This window comes from Wolffia australiana, chromosome 14, assembly GCF_029677425.1.
Source record: "Wolffia australiana isolate 7733 chromosome 14, ASM2967742v1".
Lineage (NCBI taxonomy): Eukaryota > Viridiplantae > Streptophyta > Magnoliopsida > Alismatales > Araceae > Wolffia > Wolffia australiana.
Genome location: NC_135848.1, coordinates 11,347,673 through 11,366,251, shown reverse-complemented (window position 1 = coordinate 11,366,251; position 18,579 = coordinate 11,347,673). Strand labels below are relative to the sequence as shown.

At 41.2% G+C, this 18,579-nt stretch overlaps 2 protein-coding genes across 2 annotated transcripts; both read left to right on the top strand.

Annotated features, from left to right (window-relative positions):
• The first annotated feature begins 9,578 nt into the window (after positions 1 to 9,578).
• Positions 9,579 to 10,439, top strand: LOC144712402 (uncharacterized). The gene has a single exon (XM_078586657.1). The coding sequence runs from the start codon at positions 9,594 to 9,596 to the stop codon at positions 10,212 to 10,214; it is 621 nt and encodes a 206-aa protein (XP_078442783.1). The 5' UTR covers positions 9,579 to 9,593; the 3' UTR covers positions 10,215 to 10,439.
• A 5,356-nt stretch (positions 10,440 to 15,795) lies between these two features.
• Positions 15,796 to 18,482, top strand: LOC144712498 (uncharacterized). Its single transcript, XM_078586796.1, has 3 exons — positions 15,796 to 17,216; positions 17,298 to 17,406; positions 17,550 to 18,482. The coding sequence occupies exons 1-3, from the start codon at positions 15,796 to 15,798 to the stop codon at positions 18,480 to 18,482; spliced, it is 2,463 nt and encodes an 820-aa protein (XP_078442922.1).
• The last annotated feature ends 97 nt before the right edge of the window (positions 18,483 to 18,579 follow it).

Sequence of the window (18,579 nt, the reverse complement as noted above, 5' to 3'; positions counted from 1 at the left end):
CAATGACCACCTGTCCAATGAAAAAACCTGGTGCTGTATAGACTCTCGTGATGTCATCTATGAGCGGCAGCTTCGTAGCGAACCGCCCGATCAGTGTATAGGCGACTGGCGCTGCCATTCGCGTTACCTCCTCCTTAGAGAAGGTAACTAAGCGTACTCCATCGGAGTCTCTATAACCCCTCGTCGGGATCGTGTCATCATAGAGAGGGGGAAGGGTAGGTTTGGGGATCGGAGTAGAAGATGATGTATGTGAAGCGCCCGCCACTCTCGCTGCCCAAGTAATCGTAGGAAGTGATCCCGTGCCGTTAGATGTCATTGTGGCCTGCGTGGGGGGGTCTACTTTGACCGGGGTAGGGTGGCCAGGAGAGCCCATGTCCGGTTGGTGCAAGTCAATCGCACTAACCCGTGCATCTAAGCCAGTGGGGGCCGATGCACCCAATTCGGCGTAGGTCGAGTCACTCGAGTCATTTTTGTTGACTTGGTCAAGATTGACTAAGTCAAGCGGTTTGGCTCTAGAAGACTCTGTCAAGTCGAGCTGCTGAGGAATGTTCGCTATGGAGTCAACTTGATCAAGGTTGACTGTGAAGTCAACTTGGTCAACGTTGACCTGGGAGGCAATATGGAAAGGGTTGACCATGGTGTCAACCAACATATCGCGACCCATGGTACCTAAGTCATCAAAGGTGACTTGGTCCTGATTGACCGCTTCGTATTGGTCAATTTTGACCAAGTTGGTCAAGTCGTCACGGTCAAAATTGACCAAGTGATCAGCCCGTGTAAAGTTGACCGAGTCAACGGGGTCGACTCGGTCAACTTGGTCATGTTTGACCATTTGGCCAATAGGAGGGCGATCTACTAGACTAGCTCGGTCAATATTGACCGAGTCAAACATGTTAACTCGGTCAGGATTGACCGAGTTGACTCGGTCAGTATTGACTGAGTCGACCCGGTCGACTCGGTCAGGCTTGGCCTGGTCGACCGGGTCGACTGGATGAGATTCGACCGGGTCGCTTCGTCCTTGGATTGCCGAGTCGACCGGGTCGACTCGGCAGTCCGCGACCCGGTCGAGTCGGTATTCATTAAGAAAAAAAAATTCATATTTGATTGAGGTAGCCAATTTTTTGTGAAGGGTAGTTACTCAATTAGTATCATTTGAGTGATACTATTGTTTTCATTGAGTTTATAAGAGGTTTTAGGATGAGCTAAATTTTTATTGAATTTTTTCTCACTCAACTAATGTAATGTGGTTGACTAAAACTCACTGTAGTCGAGAAGTAACTCAGAGAGGTTACTATATTATATTTATTACATGAGTGAGATAAAGATGCCTAGTGTGATGAAGAAAGGATGCATTAAGGAGCTCTGGCTTTCACAAGGACAAAAACGTAAGAGATAAAGCTTGGCAAAAGGATCAAGTTGGTGCAATATATGTGGTACAGCATTGATGTCGGACGTCGTCGATGGCATCGTCCGATGGGTAAATCGCTAAGTGTGAATGTAACTACGTGATGCGAATGACCTAGGTGAAATGTACGGGCAGGGCTGACAAGTGGGGATTCGCTGAATTCTGAGATCCGGAGCGGACAACCGGTGATAATGATGGTGACCTTCTGACCCTCGTCGGAGCGACGACGGTGACTATGGCGCCAAACGGAATAGTTTCCTAGGGGCTGGCACGTAACAGACGTGTTCGACCTGTACCTACGAAAAACACTCGTGACGTAGTTTTCTCAAAGTAACTCTCTCTCACCTAATCTAACCCAAGTGCAGTGGAGTGCATCCAAAAATATGCTGCAGAAAGTACTATAATTGACGAGCAAAAGGGTACGATGTACCTTGTCAATGGCGGCGTTCATCGTCGATGTCTTCATCAATGCACAGACCGGTGCGGGCAGGTGAGGGGAGGCATGCTGTCGTCCGGCACTGCTGAGCACAACTGGTGGCGATGACATGGCGCAAGAGTGTGTTAGTGGAGTCCGGAGGCTTGCGGTGCATGGGGCGCGGTCACATCGATCAATATGTGCCCAGCGCGAACAGGATGTCGTAGTGGTCGCGCGATGTTGCAGCAGAGACGGAGGTCGTGGCCTACACGCGGGGTGACTCACAGCAAGCTTGGGCAGCGATAGCCATGGCTTGCAAAGGCCGGATGCAATTTCACGTCGAACAGTTTTGACACGTGTCGAACACGGTTATGCACTACGTAACGCACACTCTGCAGCAAGTGTACAGCTGGGACAGGGGGAACTGGCGAGGAGTCGCGGTAGGAAAACGACAGCATGCACGTCCCAACAGATGACTGAGCAGTGCCCTCCGCTTGATAAGTGACGTACTCGGTGGTTCGCCTGGATCACCAGTGGTCAACTAGGGCAACTTGAACTGTGGAACGGTGGCACTCATTGAGTGCGGCTTGTACCCCATGCACGTCATCGCATGGTCGCATGAAATTCTGAATCCACGTTGATGCCAAGAGCGAGGAATATTCGTGAAACTCCAGCTGGAGTGGGAGAGTCAATCGTCGCAGACACGGGTGCGGACGCATGATGGCTTGGCCCCAACCGATGGGTAGATCGATCGCGTTGACCCGACGCAGTTAGGGCAACGCTATCTGTGTCAAGCGTCGACTACGAGAACTGTCAAACGCGCCGGCGTGCGTTGAGGGCGTGGACGACGGTGCTCGTGGCCGTTGGCTCAGCGTAGGCGGATGGCACAGAAGACACTAAAGTGATCCGGCCGGGAAACAACGTCGCCTCTCTACTCCTCCCTTCTCTCCTTCTTCTTCCTCCTACTCTCTTCCCCTTCCTCTTCTTGGGTGAGATCTAAAAAATGAGAATCTAACGGCAATAATAATTTCCAGATCTAAACAAGGACATGGTCCCATCATGGCCTTATATAGGGCCATGATGGGCCCTTACATGGAGTCCAGAAAAGGGAGCCCAATAAGAACCTCCCCCCCCATTTACAACATAATTAAGAAAATAACAAAATAAAACAACGTGAAAATGAAAACGATACGAATGGATACGAGAACACAGTGATACGGACGCGTCACGATGAGTAGGGGCACTCGTCGTGACAAACACAAAACAGAGATTAAACCAACGAAAACAGATAACCAAAAATGCGAACACGTGCTTTACCCGGTGTACTTAAACGTGGGTGTCTTCTTGGATGCTTTGGCGTGCCAGTCGGGTTGGACACGGATTGGCGGTGATGTTGTTGTCAACGATGATGGCTTCGTTGACAATTCGTTGTCGTTGTCTGGACCCGCTCCGTCAAGCATTTATTCAATATCATATACATGTGATGCGTATAATGAAGTCCATGAATATATGAAATAACTAAGTGAATTATGATGAGATCCTAACACATAGATACGTATAATTTAAACATGTATGTTAAATATCGCCATTGATAGGATATTTGATACTTACATCAAAATACATAGATATAATTACACTCTCTAGTCTCACTCATATGATATATAGACCTGGAAGGTAGCAGTTAGTATGGAAACATTATCGAAATGTATTGAGTCCTCTTTAGGGGAAATAATTTAATGAATTGATTTGGAAAAACCCTAGATGAGAATATACCAAACTTCTGATCAGCCTAATTCATGTCACGGTAGGGGATGGGTGGTTGTGATTTGACTATGACCTAAGAAACCATAATCATAAAATTAGAACCCATTTAAGCGTGGGTGTAGCAAGAAGTTCACAAAGATGCAGAGTGGTTCAGAAGGGATCAACCACCATTAGTATAAGAGGAGAAAGCTCAAGGAAGAAAGAGTGATAAATTTCTTGGCCAAAGTAAAGGATATAAGAGAAGAATTGTCAGTTTACTTCCTAAGGCATCAATACTAAGTCGGCTGACTTATAAGATTTGAAAGTTAACCATAACAATGGTTACTTTAGGAGCAACAACTGGACGTGGGACTATATGGACAAGGTAAATTAGTAAAATAAAGTTCTATGAGAGACTCATTATACTTCTTAATGTCTTGTTACCCTATGGAGTGAAACTCAACCTATCAATTGAGTTAAATTGTTCCTTCATAGATAAATCTGTATTTTGATATAGATATCTATGTAGGTTGGATAGTAAAGGTTGTTGGGCCATTGGCATTATAATCTAGACTAATATATGGGACTAGAGGATCTCATGCAAATGGTCATTTTGATCTCAAAAAAGTTTCAGGGTATTAAGCAAAATTCCTGCCACGTACAACAAATAGGAGGCCCTTAATAAGTGTATCATGCCAGAATTCTTTAGTTTACTCTTGTTCTTCTCCCTTATTCACTTGGCTCCCCTCCACTCTCGATGCAATAACAATAGTGTAACATCGGTGATGGATTGACAGGGGTTGTCAAGATGAAGAAGGGTATTAGATGATTCCATGGATACAACAAATGGTTGCACTTGTGAAAAACTCAACACATCTCTATTGAGGAATAAAAAAATTACCAATATGATTCATGCAAATATGATTTGATCATGGTTTCAAAGATTTTATTATGATTTTGTTATATGTCTTCGGCTACAAAAATAATTTAAACATTCACCTGAATCACAGCCCTCGAGTCCAATAATGGAGAGCAACGAAGTGAACTCATGAGGTCTATCCCAAGGAGTGGGAGTGAATTTTATGCACCGAGGAGTTCCCTAAGATGAGTGTGTTTTTGTATCATTAGATATGTGTCTGTAAATGATATTATTGAATATAAACTTTATAATTATATATATAAATAGTTTATTAGGCTCCAAAGTAGGTGAAATATTAGGATGTGTCTCCCTGAACCAGGTTATAAAATATGGGATGAAGAGAGCCAATGTGTTGGTTTAATACATAATTTGGAGATCATAATAATGATGACGGGAAAAGATGATCATTCAAATTTCAAAATTAGTAATTGGACTTATACAACACGCAGGGCGATTCAAATCTATGCTATGAGTCTCAATTTTATTTATATTAAAAAAGTTTACATATTGACCTTAGTGATAGTGTACTTAAAAAAAGGATCATTGATCCTTATTATCATTTGGGGAGAACGTCAAGTAGTCGTTGATATAGGTTCTTGTAAAAATTGTCTCAAATTAGTGATACAATATTATCCTTAAATATTTATTTGCTAAGTTAAATATTTACAATGGTTTCCATGATAATTTGTGCATGAATTACATGTCAAAACATAATACATGCAATGCAACTGTTGAAATTAGTACTTTATAAGGACCTAATCCCCAGAATTCGTTCCCTAAAACAAGCATAATGTGGTTGGGTAATCATTTCATAAGAATAACTGGATTCCACTGTGATATTTATATTTGATTTTTTCTCTATAAATTAATATGATATGAAATGACAGGTACTCTCCATGCAGTAAAAGGATTGTGAGATTCATATATATTCTATTGTAAATAGAACAAAAGTATCAGAGGCGTACTTTTTTATTTTAGAGAATAAATTCACATAGAGGTGTGCATATAATATAAATATGTTTAGATATAGTTTTAGCTATATAAATATCAAGAAAATTTAATGTAGATGAATGCAAAAAGAATTTCCAACGACAATTTGCTATTTCAACGATAAGGCTATTGCACATTTTATGGTCATTTCTAATTTGAGTAAAGTAATTCAGGTTTCCCCCAATTCAATGCACCCATAAGCTTGATGATATTAAAATGTTATATTTTAATCTAATTATATGGGGAACTTACAGATTAAGGAATTAATGGGGAGAAGATCGTGATGCCTAAGCCCTAAAATATTGGCCCACAACTAATATTCTCAAATATAACCCTCAGAGTTCACCTTATTTTGGATCATTTGTCTCTTCTCATCTTATGCATGTTAGCATCCACAATTTGCTAAAAATATTTGTTCTGCCAGACAGAAATTTGAAATCATAGGACAAATTGAAAATCCTACAAACACTCCATTGAAATTTTATGCCTCATGAATTATATATGATGTGTCAATCATTAATAAAACCTATTGTCTTCTAGCCAAAATTCATTAAAAGATGGTAGACTTTTATTTTGTAACATAATTGCAATTTTTTGTGACATAATTAAAAATGTTTGGATTTCATAATTACCAAAGTTAGATACATAAATCAACAAAAAAATTTGTAGCAAAAAGTGCTCACCATCTGACAAAATATTAGGAAGTGTACAATGCACTTAAATGATCATTTTTAAACTATTAAAAATTGGAAAACATGGCAAAGACTTTTAAATATGGTCTACATAGTTGTCATAGAAAATTCAAGGCATCAGAGAATATGAATTCGTAGGTTTTTCTAACTAAATTTATTTCTGTAAAGGAAATTGATACTTAATACATCATTTAATATAATTTTTCCTTAAAAATAATTTATACGATTTTCTCATTTACTCTACTAAATATTAAGACTTTTGGGAGCTGTAAATCTGTGTAGCTAATAATATCAATCCATATTGAAATCTATGAATAATTTATAACAGACAGAAGCACCTAATTTAATCCAAAAGCAATGTTAGGACAAGAAATTCAAAACGTGTGGCGAAATGGAGGTCTTCCCTACAAAAATATCCCTACATATACCATAAAATTGTCAATTGTTTGCTTTCCACTCCCCAGCTTATCGTTGTGTGCTCAACCTACGATACTATGATGACATAGGTGATTAAATCAGAACCTAAAAATGATTGAGGACATAAATTTGAGAATAATATTAAATATTAAAAGTAGACAAAGACCTTGATCATACTGGGTATTATTTGACAAGTTTTATAATTGAAGTAGCAAATATAGTTTCTTTGGTCATCTCAACCTCAGAGTAGAAAAACTGTGATGAGTCCCCAAAGCCACAAGCATTAATAGTCATCAATCGCTTTACACACTTTTCCGCTTCTGTTTCTAAAAAATCAATTATCAGTTCATTAAATATATATAGTGATATTTTTCAACATTTGAGTTTGTTGAGGTTGATGGTTTAACAAATGTTGCTGAAAAGATAAGAAGGCCGAAGGCATCCAAAATGTCTAGATCCAGCAACGCTTCTTTATCTCAGCCAGCTGAGTAAGCACGTTGAGGGCATGTGCGAGTAATATTTTTTTAGTCGCACTAGTTGATCCAAATTAATGAAAGTAAGAAGCGGATGAAGTTATTGGTAGAGCAGTTCCAATAGAAGCATGTTACCACATGAAACCTGGAAAAGTGTCATTCCCGGAAAAGCCAGGCGCAAAGTGAATCGCTATCGCGGTGTGCTAAACAAGACGTCTGACAAAGCAAAAAAATGAATGGATCGTGTAATCATCCGAGAGCTGTGGCCAAATAATTTTCGAAGGACCACAACAATAATCAGTAAATTTAGCCCAAGATATTTTCACATCAATGTCGTGTCATTTATATCTGACAATATATTTTCATTCAATATTTGTTGAGTTTCAAATATAAGAGTTGATGCGTTAATAAATACTGCTGGAAATACTGCTGGAAAGATAAGATGCCGCCGGTTCGGCGTACACTAATGTACGGATACGCCAGAACGTCTTCATCAAAACCAGCTAAGCGATTTTATTTCAAAAAAAGAATACTGGATTGAATAGCATGGGTCATTTAAAAACGACGAAATAGACAAGGAAGTCCACAAAAAGCAGAAAAAACCCATATAAAAAATAAAAGTTAGGCCATACAGAAAACCCTCAAGTCAGGCCACAATTTTATTTCACGCTTTCACAACGGACCACCTCACTTTCCTCCAAACCATTATAAAATCAAATTAAACCACAAATCAAACACTTTGATTACTCTTCTTGGATGAAGCTTCCTTCAAGCACATGTCGTCGTCTTTTCCTTTGCGTCGAAGCTGAGGTCGGTACTGACAACGATTGTATTGTCAGCTTCCGTACATTAGTTTGCGCGTCAACGCTTGTCCTTGTTTATATTCGGCCATACGGAAAGGACGACCGACCCTCGTGGAACGCTTAGCGATCTGGCATGTATCGGGAGGAATCCGATTCCTCTTCTTCAAAACAAAGCCAAAGAAAAAAAGATCCTCGAACTGAAATGGTGGAGCACACAGACTTCTCTTTTTTCTCTTTCGGAAGTCCTTGCGGACGGAACGCATCAACCGGATATGGAAGAATTATTTTCCTCGGAAGGGGGAGGGGGCCGCCGGATTGAGAAAGAGGGAGAGAGTTTTAGAGGGAGAGATTAAGATACAGACATTGATGAGACAAACAGAGAGAGATATTAAGAGATCGGTGGAGAGAGGTTTAGAGAGAGACATAGAGGGAGAGGATTGCGAGAAGGAGAGCGACTGAGTGAGAGATAGGAAGATAGAGAGATGGATTGATAAAGAGATTGAGAGGATACCACAAATAGATTGGACGTATGTGACAGAGACTTCTGGAGATACTGAGACAGAGCGAGAGTCTGTCTGAGTGTCTGAGAGATATGAAGAGAGAGAGAGAGAGAGAGAGAGAGAGAGAGAGAGAGAGAGAGAGAGAGAGAGAGACTGTCCGACCGATAGGAAGGGAGAGGAGGTTGTCTAAAGGATTGGGAGAGAGGAATTGTCTGAGAGGTTCGGAGAGAGAGATTGTCTGAGAGATTGGGAGAGAGAGAGATTGTCTGAGAGATAGAAAGAGATCTTGCCTTCTAGATATGGAGAGATAGATTTTCAGATATATTTGAGATGTAGAGAGAGATAGAAAGAGAGAGAGATTGTATGAGATACCGAAAGAGAGAGAGATTGTATGAGATACCGAAAGAGAGAGAGATTGTCTTATAGATAGGGAGAGAGAATGTCCGGGAGATAGAAAACCAAGGGGATTGCCTGAGATATAGAAAGAGAGAGATTGTCAGGGAAATAGAAAGACGGAGATTTTCTGAGAAATATCTGAGATATAGAAAGAGAGAGATATCGTCTTATAGATAAGAAGAGCGAGATTGTCTGGGAGATAGAAAGAAAGGGAGATTGTCTGAAATATATCTGAGATATAGAAAGAGAGAGATTGTCTTATAGATAGGAAGTGAGAGACTGCCAGGGATATGGAAAGACAGATTGCTTGAGATATAGAAAGAGAGAGATTATCTTATAGATATGGAGAGAGAGAGATTGTATGGGAGATAAAAAGACAGTAAGATTATGTGAGAGATGGAGAGAGAGAGAGATTGTCTGAGAGAGATTATCTGATAAATAGGGAGGGAGAGAGAGATATAGAGATCCGTAGGGAGAGAGATAGAGATAGAGAGATTGTCTGAGAGATGGGAAGAGAGATAGAGTTAGAGAGATTGTCTGAGAGATGGGAAGAGAGGAAGAGATAGAGAGATGGGAAGAGAGATGGAGATAGACAGATTGTCTGAGAGATGGGAATAGAGATAGAAATAAAGAGATTGTCTGAGAGGTGGGAAGACATAGAGAAAGAAAAGGGAAGTTATAGAAAGATATTGACTGAGGCCTCTGGGACCATAAAGTCGGGCAAAACCGTCATCACGTCCCCAAGACCTGGCGAGTGGCGACGCCGCACAATGTAGACCATATCGTAGAGATTGGACCGAATTAATATATAATGATGAGTAATCAAATCATAAGCAAAAGATGGGCCCCCGGCTTAATGAGAAGAGCTTCCGCGGACCACGGCCTATATTTACCGCAGCTCCTAAGAGCAACTTAGTCTCCCGCGGTTGTAGGGATCGGTCATCTCCCACCATGAAGAAATCCAGAGGCGTCAGCGTGGGAAGAAAGCTTCTCTCCGTCTGGAGATGGGTTCGGCGGAGACGACGGCGATCGGCAAAGCACAGCGAATACATGCGTTTGTTACCAGTCTCCTCTCCATCGTCCGCCTCGCGACTCAACGTGGAGAGGACGGCGATGAGCTCCAAGACCACTGGTTTAGGCCGTTTCTTCTCCCAGAACCAAAAACCCACGAAGGGATCCTCGTCTCAGCCTCCGCCGAAGGGTTATCTCGCCGTGCATGTTGGTCTGCACCGCTGGGAACAGCCTCACAGGGCGGTTGTACCAGTGTATTTCTTCAACCATCCGCTGTTCGAAGAGTTGCTGCAGAAGGCCGAGAAAGAATTCGGATTTCACCAGCCGGGCGCGATAACTATCCCCTGCCAAGTTTCTGACTTTGAGGGCGTTTGCACCGTCGTCGCCGCCGAGGAGGGTCAACGTCGCCGCGGATTCCGGCGGCGATTTCTTTCGCTTAAGCGATCGTAGCCAGGACGTAATCACCTTTACATTTTATGTTCATAGACCGAGATCATGGTTGAATTTGTACGAATATAGTGGATTGAGATTGATGAGTTCATTTTCTCATCTGTCTCCAATGGGTATTATTCGTATGCATATACACCGCGCGGTGAAACACTAGCTCGATTACGCCACTGGTGTTTGACATGGGAAAGGTACCTTAGAATGAAGGTTTTTTATGATTTTTGACGACTTGCTTCAGTGTGAATATTGGCCGAATTTGGCCGGTTGGAGGGCCGTTCTTGTAGTCTAATCGACCAAAAATCTTGTTCTAATGATGCTCGATGACCGGAGACTAGGTTTGCCAGTCTAGATTGCTCACAGAAAATCGAATGGGCGCCTTGGTTAATTAATTCGGCCTAGTCCATCCGATCGCCCCTCTTAACCCCGTCGATTTTATTTTCTTCTATTCTTTTTCATGAAAGCTCGTTAACCCTTTAAACCAGAATATTTACGAACGTGAATAATTTTTAAATTCATATATTTTACATTTTAAATATTAGCCTTGTTTGATTTTTTATTGAGACCACAATATTTAAGTAAATCTGAAATGAACCAAGTTAATGAAATAGTTGGGGATAATTTAAGTACACATTTATAATTAAGATAATTAAATAAATAATTAAATGATTTATTAACCTATGAATTTTACAATATACCAATTGGAGAAACAAATAAGCACAATACTATGCAACTTTCAATGTATACGATTGAAAATTCTAAAGTGCCAGTAGTTACATTGGCTGTTACTAATAATAAGATTATTAATACTTGTATATTAATATGATTTTGAATAATTATAAAGATTTTTGTAAGTTCGTTAGTTATGTGTGATTGTTGACACTATAAGTTTAGTAATTACTAACTCTACATCATTATTAAGTATACTTTTACGATAATTTATTTGATACTATAATTTTAAAATGGAAATAACTTAAAAGAAAACAAGGCATGAGTTTATTTATATTATATTTACACATTATGTATACAACTGAAATATTCATTCATTTGGTACATACTATTAATGTGCTGATGTACATGTATAAAAAACTAGTTAGTAAATTCTGAAATTTGAATTGGTTCGTTTTCTATTGAAATTAGAATTAATTTCAGAGTATAACATAGTTTTATTTGATTCTTTCATGATATAATTCAGTCGATAAAATTTAGCCATAAGTTTACACAAAGGGGTCTGTTAAGACACTTTATCAAATTATTTATGAGATATGTCAAATTATTTATGAGATGTGTGCACAAATGCTAAGTTTCTTTCACCATGAGCACATTTTACATTATTTACATAAAAATAAATTTATTCAACAAATAAGTACATTTAACGTTTTGGAAAATTTCCTGAGAATATATCAAAAGCACAATATGTTTGGGAAAATTATAGAGTTTTTTGGCTTAATTTTACTCAATATGATTTTCTATTAAATTAAATTAAAATAATGAAATAACTAAAAAATTTATATTGGAATACTATAAATATGTATGGAAATGAATTATTTTAATTATTAAAACTATTTCAAAGCATCAATTGGTGATAATGAGATGGAACTGTGTATTATGAATGTGTGTCACCATCTACTACATAGTTTTACTCAATATTGTTCTCTCTCTTCATCAAAACGAATAACCAGAAATCCACCTGTAATATGAAATTCAGAATTAAAATAAAGGTAATACATAATTCTTGTGCTAGAGGAATAAATTAGTTGTCATTCTTTTCAGTTTTGTGCATAACTTTATTTATGTTTTATCTACCAATCACACATATGGTTATTTGGTAAAATCAAAATAGAGCCAAGAAATATCTATTCATTGGTTGAAATTAGTTTATACAAATTACCTAAATACCATAATTTAAGTTTCTTGATATTTTGTTTCCATATTTTTTTAAAAGTAGCCAAATACTTTATGCATGTTTATTAAAGTCACAATATTTAAAAAGGAGGAATAGAAGAGGAGTGAAAATATCATGGATTGTTTTTTAAAAAGTATGAAGCTAATTACTTTTGGAAAGTTTGTACTTTATTTCATATTTTTTGAAGTACCAAAAAATGAATCTTGAGAATAAAGGTATGAAAATGAGGAGATCAAGGATACGAGTATAATTGGAAGACACGCGAAGGAATATGATTGAAATTTTATCTCTAGTATTATTTATTGATTTACTTTTACATGAAAAATTTACGGATTCAGAAGCACATTTAGATAAACCTATGATATTAATAGTTATTTATTAAGTTTGATGTGGAGAGAACCAGGAAATATGGATTTTAAAAATAAAATCATAAAAGTGAATTGCGTTATTGAATGATCAAAATATTTTTTAATTCATATTTATAAATTTTATAACAGTGAGAAAGGAAAAAAGTATTTGAGAGTGGACGAAAAATAATTTTTCTGTTGATTTTAAGAGAAAAATACAAAAGGATTGAAATAGACGTGAAGAGATATCTAATTGAATTTACATTTTGATATCAAATTGATAATAAAAATAACAATACAAGTGTCATGAATATTTGATTGAGAAAGATCAATATCTATAAGTAGACTCTTAGATATGAAAAAGATAATATTAAATTATTGGAGGGGTTGGTGAAGAGTCATCTGATCTTTATCGAGCTGAGGAATAAGAGTAACATCAAAGAGTGGAGGTACGTATTTCGATGTCGCTTAGATTTTTTAGTAAAAGAGAAAAAATGGTGAACGTTAATCGCACAAATATCTAAAAACGAGATGAATAGAAAGATAAATCAACATTATAGTGCTGAGATAAGTACAAACTGGTAAAACATTGAAAAACGGTTAGGGGATTGCATGAAGTGTGAAGAGAGTGAGATAAATGAAACATTTGAATTAAAATAATTTTAAATAGAAAAATGTTTTTATTGGGTAATTGGTGCTCAAATTCATATATAAATATATAATTATTTAAGTAACGTTTTTTACATCATCTATGGTTATCTTTATTCTTGCACCATTATTTGGTTTTCTCAAAAAATAGTGGCTGAAATTGGAGTTAAATAATGAACCTGAGTTTCTGAAGCCTTAATAACCAGTTTTTTGTAGCATTTTTAACATATAAACATATTCATTTTGCTTTTTTCACTGTATTAACCTAACTTAATGGTCTAGGATTTGGTTATGAAGATCTTTGGTGGGATATAGCGTGAGTTTGAGGCTCAAGGTTATACGAATTCACAAGAGAATATTTGGAAATATCCAGAACCTATAAAAATACTGTGTTAGATCTTAAAAAAAATATTATGGGATCCTACGCAATACAAACAAAAATTTTGTTTATGTGTTTCTTTTCTCTTACTAGATATTCTCGCTCTTCTAAGTACATAATCAATAAAGGGCGTGAAATTATTTTGAGTACAATTGTCAGTTATAACATAGAGTAGTTGGTTAGCCTGGATTCATACCATATGAGCTTGATAAGTAAGTAAAATCAAAATAAGGATGAGTACATTCGTATGGCTAATACTACAACAAAAATGGATTACGAAGTTCTTACTTAGAAATTGAAGATCCATATGAAGCCTAACAAGAGTCTCAAATGTTTTGCCTTCATTCCTATATGCTTTTATGTCATCTATATCTCATGTCTTAATTCTGGGAGTCATACTCTAAATAATCCCTAGTCAACCCACTTCAGTTATTTCTTCTTCGTTTAAATGAGAGTTAATGCCTAATCTTTACTAAAGAACCATCAGAGATTTATTTTAGAGTGTTTAAAGGAAAATTTTACAGGAGGGAAGGAGTTAGAGTGAGAGTAGGTACACACTTGGATAACATCCTGACATCACTTATGGATATAGCTCCCTAAACTCATCATTGTTATGGAATTTGAAATTTAAACTTACCAAATAAATTTTGATTTTTCTTACTGATGAGATGAGGTCAACCAATACATAGATGTTACATAATTTTTATTATCTTTTGTTGGGAAATTTTTTTAGATCTATTTTCAAGATAATCAGATAAAAATAAGATTTGAATATTATGATCATCTAGAAGCTGAAAAATTACGATGATCAAAATGTACAAAGATGGTCATCAAGTAACCTTAATGACTCATGAAGTATAGCACCTTTTTTCAGACCATTACATGTGCATTGGTTTCCTTATTTGGTTAAAAATCTCATTCAAACCTTGTTCTCCTTTCCTTCATGTCTAGTTATTCTTTTCCTGAAATGAATGAAAGACAATGGTCTCATCTTTGTTGTGTTAAAATATACACATTTTCATGAATTATAATTTAACAAAGTCTGACACAATTCTAATATGTTACCATGTAGGGAAAATGCAGCATAACATCTGAAATATGTATAGAGAGGATCTTAAATCCTGGTTATGAATGGAACATGATCATTTAACATCCTGGTTAACCGACCTTTGCAACTTGTGTGGTGATGATGCTTTCAAAGTTACTTTTTATATTTTTTGTGGTTACTTCCATGGCATGTTTCTTTTCATTAGGTATTTCATGTTTTTTAAGATGTCCAATCATTAAAGTATATTGTGAGATGGTCACGATGACAAAACACAGGAAGTGTCACGTGCCATGAAATGTTTTAGTAAACTATGTCCCTTTTTTTTCATTCTTGTCTTTCTCTCTCTCATGTTTTTACGTGTTCTTTCACAGACCTATTGGATCAGGATAATTTTAACTTGGATAAATATTTTAACTTTTACAATGTAATTTTTACCTCTTTTTTAGATTTTAACTTTTACAATATCTATTACAATTTTCATCACTGTGATTCAGATTCGCGGGTAGATTTGTCTTACCCCAATGGGCATTCTTATTCTATATGACATTTTAAACACTAAATGGATTGGAAACTGTTAGTGAGATAGGTCTTATATGGCTAATGGGCCTTGTGCTATTAGCCCATTATCCTCTTATTCTCATTTCTCTCTCTCCTAGGGTATATATACCCTTCACTTGTAACCTATCTGTTATGAGATTACTCTTCCTCTCATCGCTTCCTCTTCCTTCCTAATCCCAACCTAGATTGGGATTCCACATGGTATCAGTGCACTGCTCTTGATCCATCTCTCCTCATCCCTGGCCCTCTGCTGCCACTGTCTGATAGTCAGACTCACCAGCCAAGCCAGAGGACCCCTCTCAACCCGTCTCTGCCGCAGCCCGCCGCCAGCCACAGCCGTAGCCCGCCGCAAGCCGCCGCCAGCCGCAGCCGCCGCCAGCCGCAGGTCGCAATCGCAGGCCGCAACCAGCCACGAAGCCGCGCAGGCCGCAAGCGCGGCCGTAGCCGCAGCGCAAGCCGCAGCCGCGGCCAGCGCCGCCAGCCATAGGCCGCAAGCCGCAGCCCGCAACCAGCAGCAGCCCGCCACAGGCCGCAAGCCGCAGCCTTCGCCAGCCGCAGGCCGCAACCGCAGCCCGCAGCCAGCCGCAGCTGCCGCCGGCCGCAAGCCGCAGCCCGCAGCCAGTCGCAAGCCGCAGCCCGCAGCCCGTAGCACGCAACACGCCGTAGCCGCCGCCAGCTTCGGCAACTAGTCATCACTAGCCATGACTACAGATTCTACCCTCAACTCAAGGTCTCTACTCCCTGAATCCAACCCGGCACCGTCTCCCGTCTTCACGGTTGCCGACTTCGGGCGAGATCTACCCTCCCCCAAGATTGGTCTTCCTCTCCCGCCTGCCCCGGACTGCTGTCGGTTGAGTGCTCCGCAACTCTTGGCCTGGATTAAGTTTGTTGAGTCTACGCTGAAGGGCCGTCTCCTCCACAATCATTTGATCTGCCCGTCCCTGCCGTCGACCGATCCGCACTACGTTGCATTTGACGCTGAGCAGAATTTTGTCCACTCTTGGCTGTTGAACCACACGCTCTCTCCCTCGGTCTATGACAAGTATCTCCACTTGACTACTCCGAAGGAGATTCGGGATCATGCCCACAAGTACTGTGGTCACGATGCCGACCATTGGCGGATTTTTTCTCTAGTGGAGCGCGCTGGTGCCCTTCGCCAAGGAACTATGTCCATCATGGACTATAGTTTGGCCCATACTGCACTCTGGTGGGAAGTCGACTACTACATGCCCGTTGGCGATCCGAACGGGGTTGATAGACGTCACACCCTTTGCCTTCGGTTTCTGCCCTTTCTTAACCGCCTCAATCCCGAGTATGCCGAGGTTCGACGCAGGACTTTGCGCACCAAGGGTACTCTCCCGGATTTTGACGCGGTGGTCAAGGAATTGATAGAGACGGAGAGCAGTCTCCGTCGTGATCGCTTTGAGGTGGAGACCTCAGCTGACTCCACTGCTTTGCTCTCCCGCCCTGGGGATTCCTCCGGTCTGCTGTCGCGTCCACCGGAGCAACCCAAGTCCCTTGCCCCGGACCCGGCCTCAGACCCGCGGGACAAGCTGGTGTGTACCTACTGTGGCAAGCGCCGTCACACGGCGAAGCGGTGCAGGAAGAAGCAACTTGATCTTCAAGCTGCCAAGGATGCCAAAGCCCATGTCGCCGCCGCCCCGGCCTCATTCCCTCCTCCGCCCGGCAGCTCTGTGGTGACCATGGAGCAGTTGCAGACCTACCTTGCTCATTTGACCGCGCAGTTGACCGCCTTGCAGACCCAGCCTATGGCCTCCTTCAGGACATTTGGTGCGTTACTTGCCCCTTCTTCAGATCAGTGGTACTGTGGACATACGGCTCTCACAGCCCCTCTCGTGTCGGATACCACTTGGGTGCTTGATACGGGGGCCACGTTGTATCCTACGAGCGGCATATTGGGACTCGGGCTGTCCTCACCGCTGGAGGTGGACGTCTTCGAGTGGCTGGCATCTGGACTATCCACGTGGATGGTCTCGGCCTCATTCGCAACGTCCTCCACGTTCCGTCTCTCCGTGCCTTGCTTATGTCTCCGCAGCGCCTTGTCGATGCAGTTCAGTGTTCCTTCCACATCCAACCTGACGGGATCTTCTTATCTAACAAGGTGCGGAAGACTACACCGATTAGGCGAGACCGGAGGTTGTAGCTGTTCGATGATGGGAGCCAATCGTGCTTTATGGTGTAGTGAAGTCCTCGACCAGCTGCTGATTCTCGCCGAGACCGCCTCCAGCTTGCTCACCAGCGCCTCGGGCACCCACCGTTCTCTACTTTACAGCATTTGTTTCCTTCTTTATGTATGGGCTTGGACCTTAAGACCGTTGTTTGTGAGGCGTGCCAGTTAGCCAAACATCGACGCTCGTCTTTTCTTCCATCTGCTTCCCATACGACGGTGCCGCTGTATCATATTCACAGTGATGTTTGGGGTCCGGCTCCACAGCCCAGTCTGAAGGGGCACCGCTGGTTTCTGATTTTCGTAGACGAGGCCACCCGCTACACGTGGACTTACTTGCTTCCAGCCAAGTCTGATATAGCGGCCACGGTTCGACAGTTTTGTGCCATGGTTCAGACCCAGTTTGGCCGTCCCATTCAGCGTTTCCGCTCGGACAATGCTCGCGACTATGTCAACCAGGAGTTGGCGTCCTACTTTGCCGAGCGAGCCATTCTGCATGAGACGTCGAGCATTGCCACCCCGAAGCAAAATGGCATGGCAGAACGTCGTATTGGCTATGTGACGTCTACTGCCCGCACATTACTGCTGAATTATTGTGTCCCCTGGACGTATTGGGGAGAAGCCATTTTGACGGCCACTCATCTCATCAACCGCCTGCCCTCCCAGCCTCTTCAGTTCTGCAGTCCGATTGATCAGATGTCCACTGCATTTCCTACCGTCACGTTGCGTACCAATCTCCTTCCCCGTGTCTTCTACGTCCATGACACAGCTCCCACCTTGACGAAGCTTGATGCTCAGGCTCCCAAGTGCATCTTCGTCGGCTACTCCTCTCTCCAAAAGGGTACAAATGCTATCATCCGTCCATTCGACGGTTATTTATTTCTGCGAATGTCACTTTTGCTGAATTTCAACCCTTCTTTGGCTCCTCCTCCTCGTCCGGCCTTTCGCTGGGTGAGGCCTCTTCGGCTCCTTCCTTGGACCCCTTCCCGGTCGTCGAGCCCCCGGCTCCTCCGCCTACCACGGATGTCGCCCTTGATCCTCCTCTCATCCCTCATGACTCCTCTCCTGCGGTGGCCTCTGACCCACGTCCTCCCACGGTGTCTCCCCCTCAGTTTTCCTCCACCCACGGTGAGCTCCCCCCTCCTGATTCCTTGCCTCCGCTATCCCCTCTCTCTGAGTCATCTGCCCCTGCTGCGATAGCCTCTCCCTCCACCACTTCCGCTCCCTCCCCCTCTGGCCATCCCTCTCCGTCGGCTTCCCTTGGGGCTGACGATGCCTCCCTTGGTTGGCCAATTGT

What these genes read in the sequence shown, in the direction of transcription:
- LOC144712402 (XM_078586657.1), top strand. Translation starts at nt 9,594, where the DNA reads ATGGGCCCCCGGCTTAATGAGAAGAGCTTCCGCGGACCACGGCCTATA.
- LOC144712498 (XM_078586796.1), top strand. Translation starts at nt 15,796, where the DNA reads ATGACTACAGATTCTACCCTCAACTCAAGGTCTCTACTCCCTGAATCC. An exon ending in GGATCTTCTTATCTAACAAG is followed by an intron (nt 17,217 to 17,297) that starts GTGCGGAAGACT and finishes TTTATGGTGTAG; the next exon opens with TGAAGTCCTCGACCAGCTGC. An exon ending in GCATTTGTTTCCTTCTTTAT is followed by an intron (nt 17,407 to 17,549) that starts GTATGGGCTTGG and finishes CCGGCTCCACAG; the next exon opens with CCCAGTCTGAAGGGGCACCG.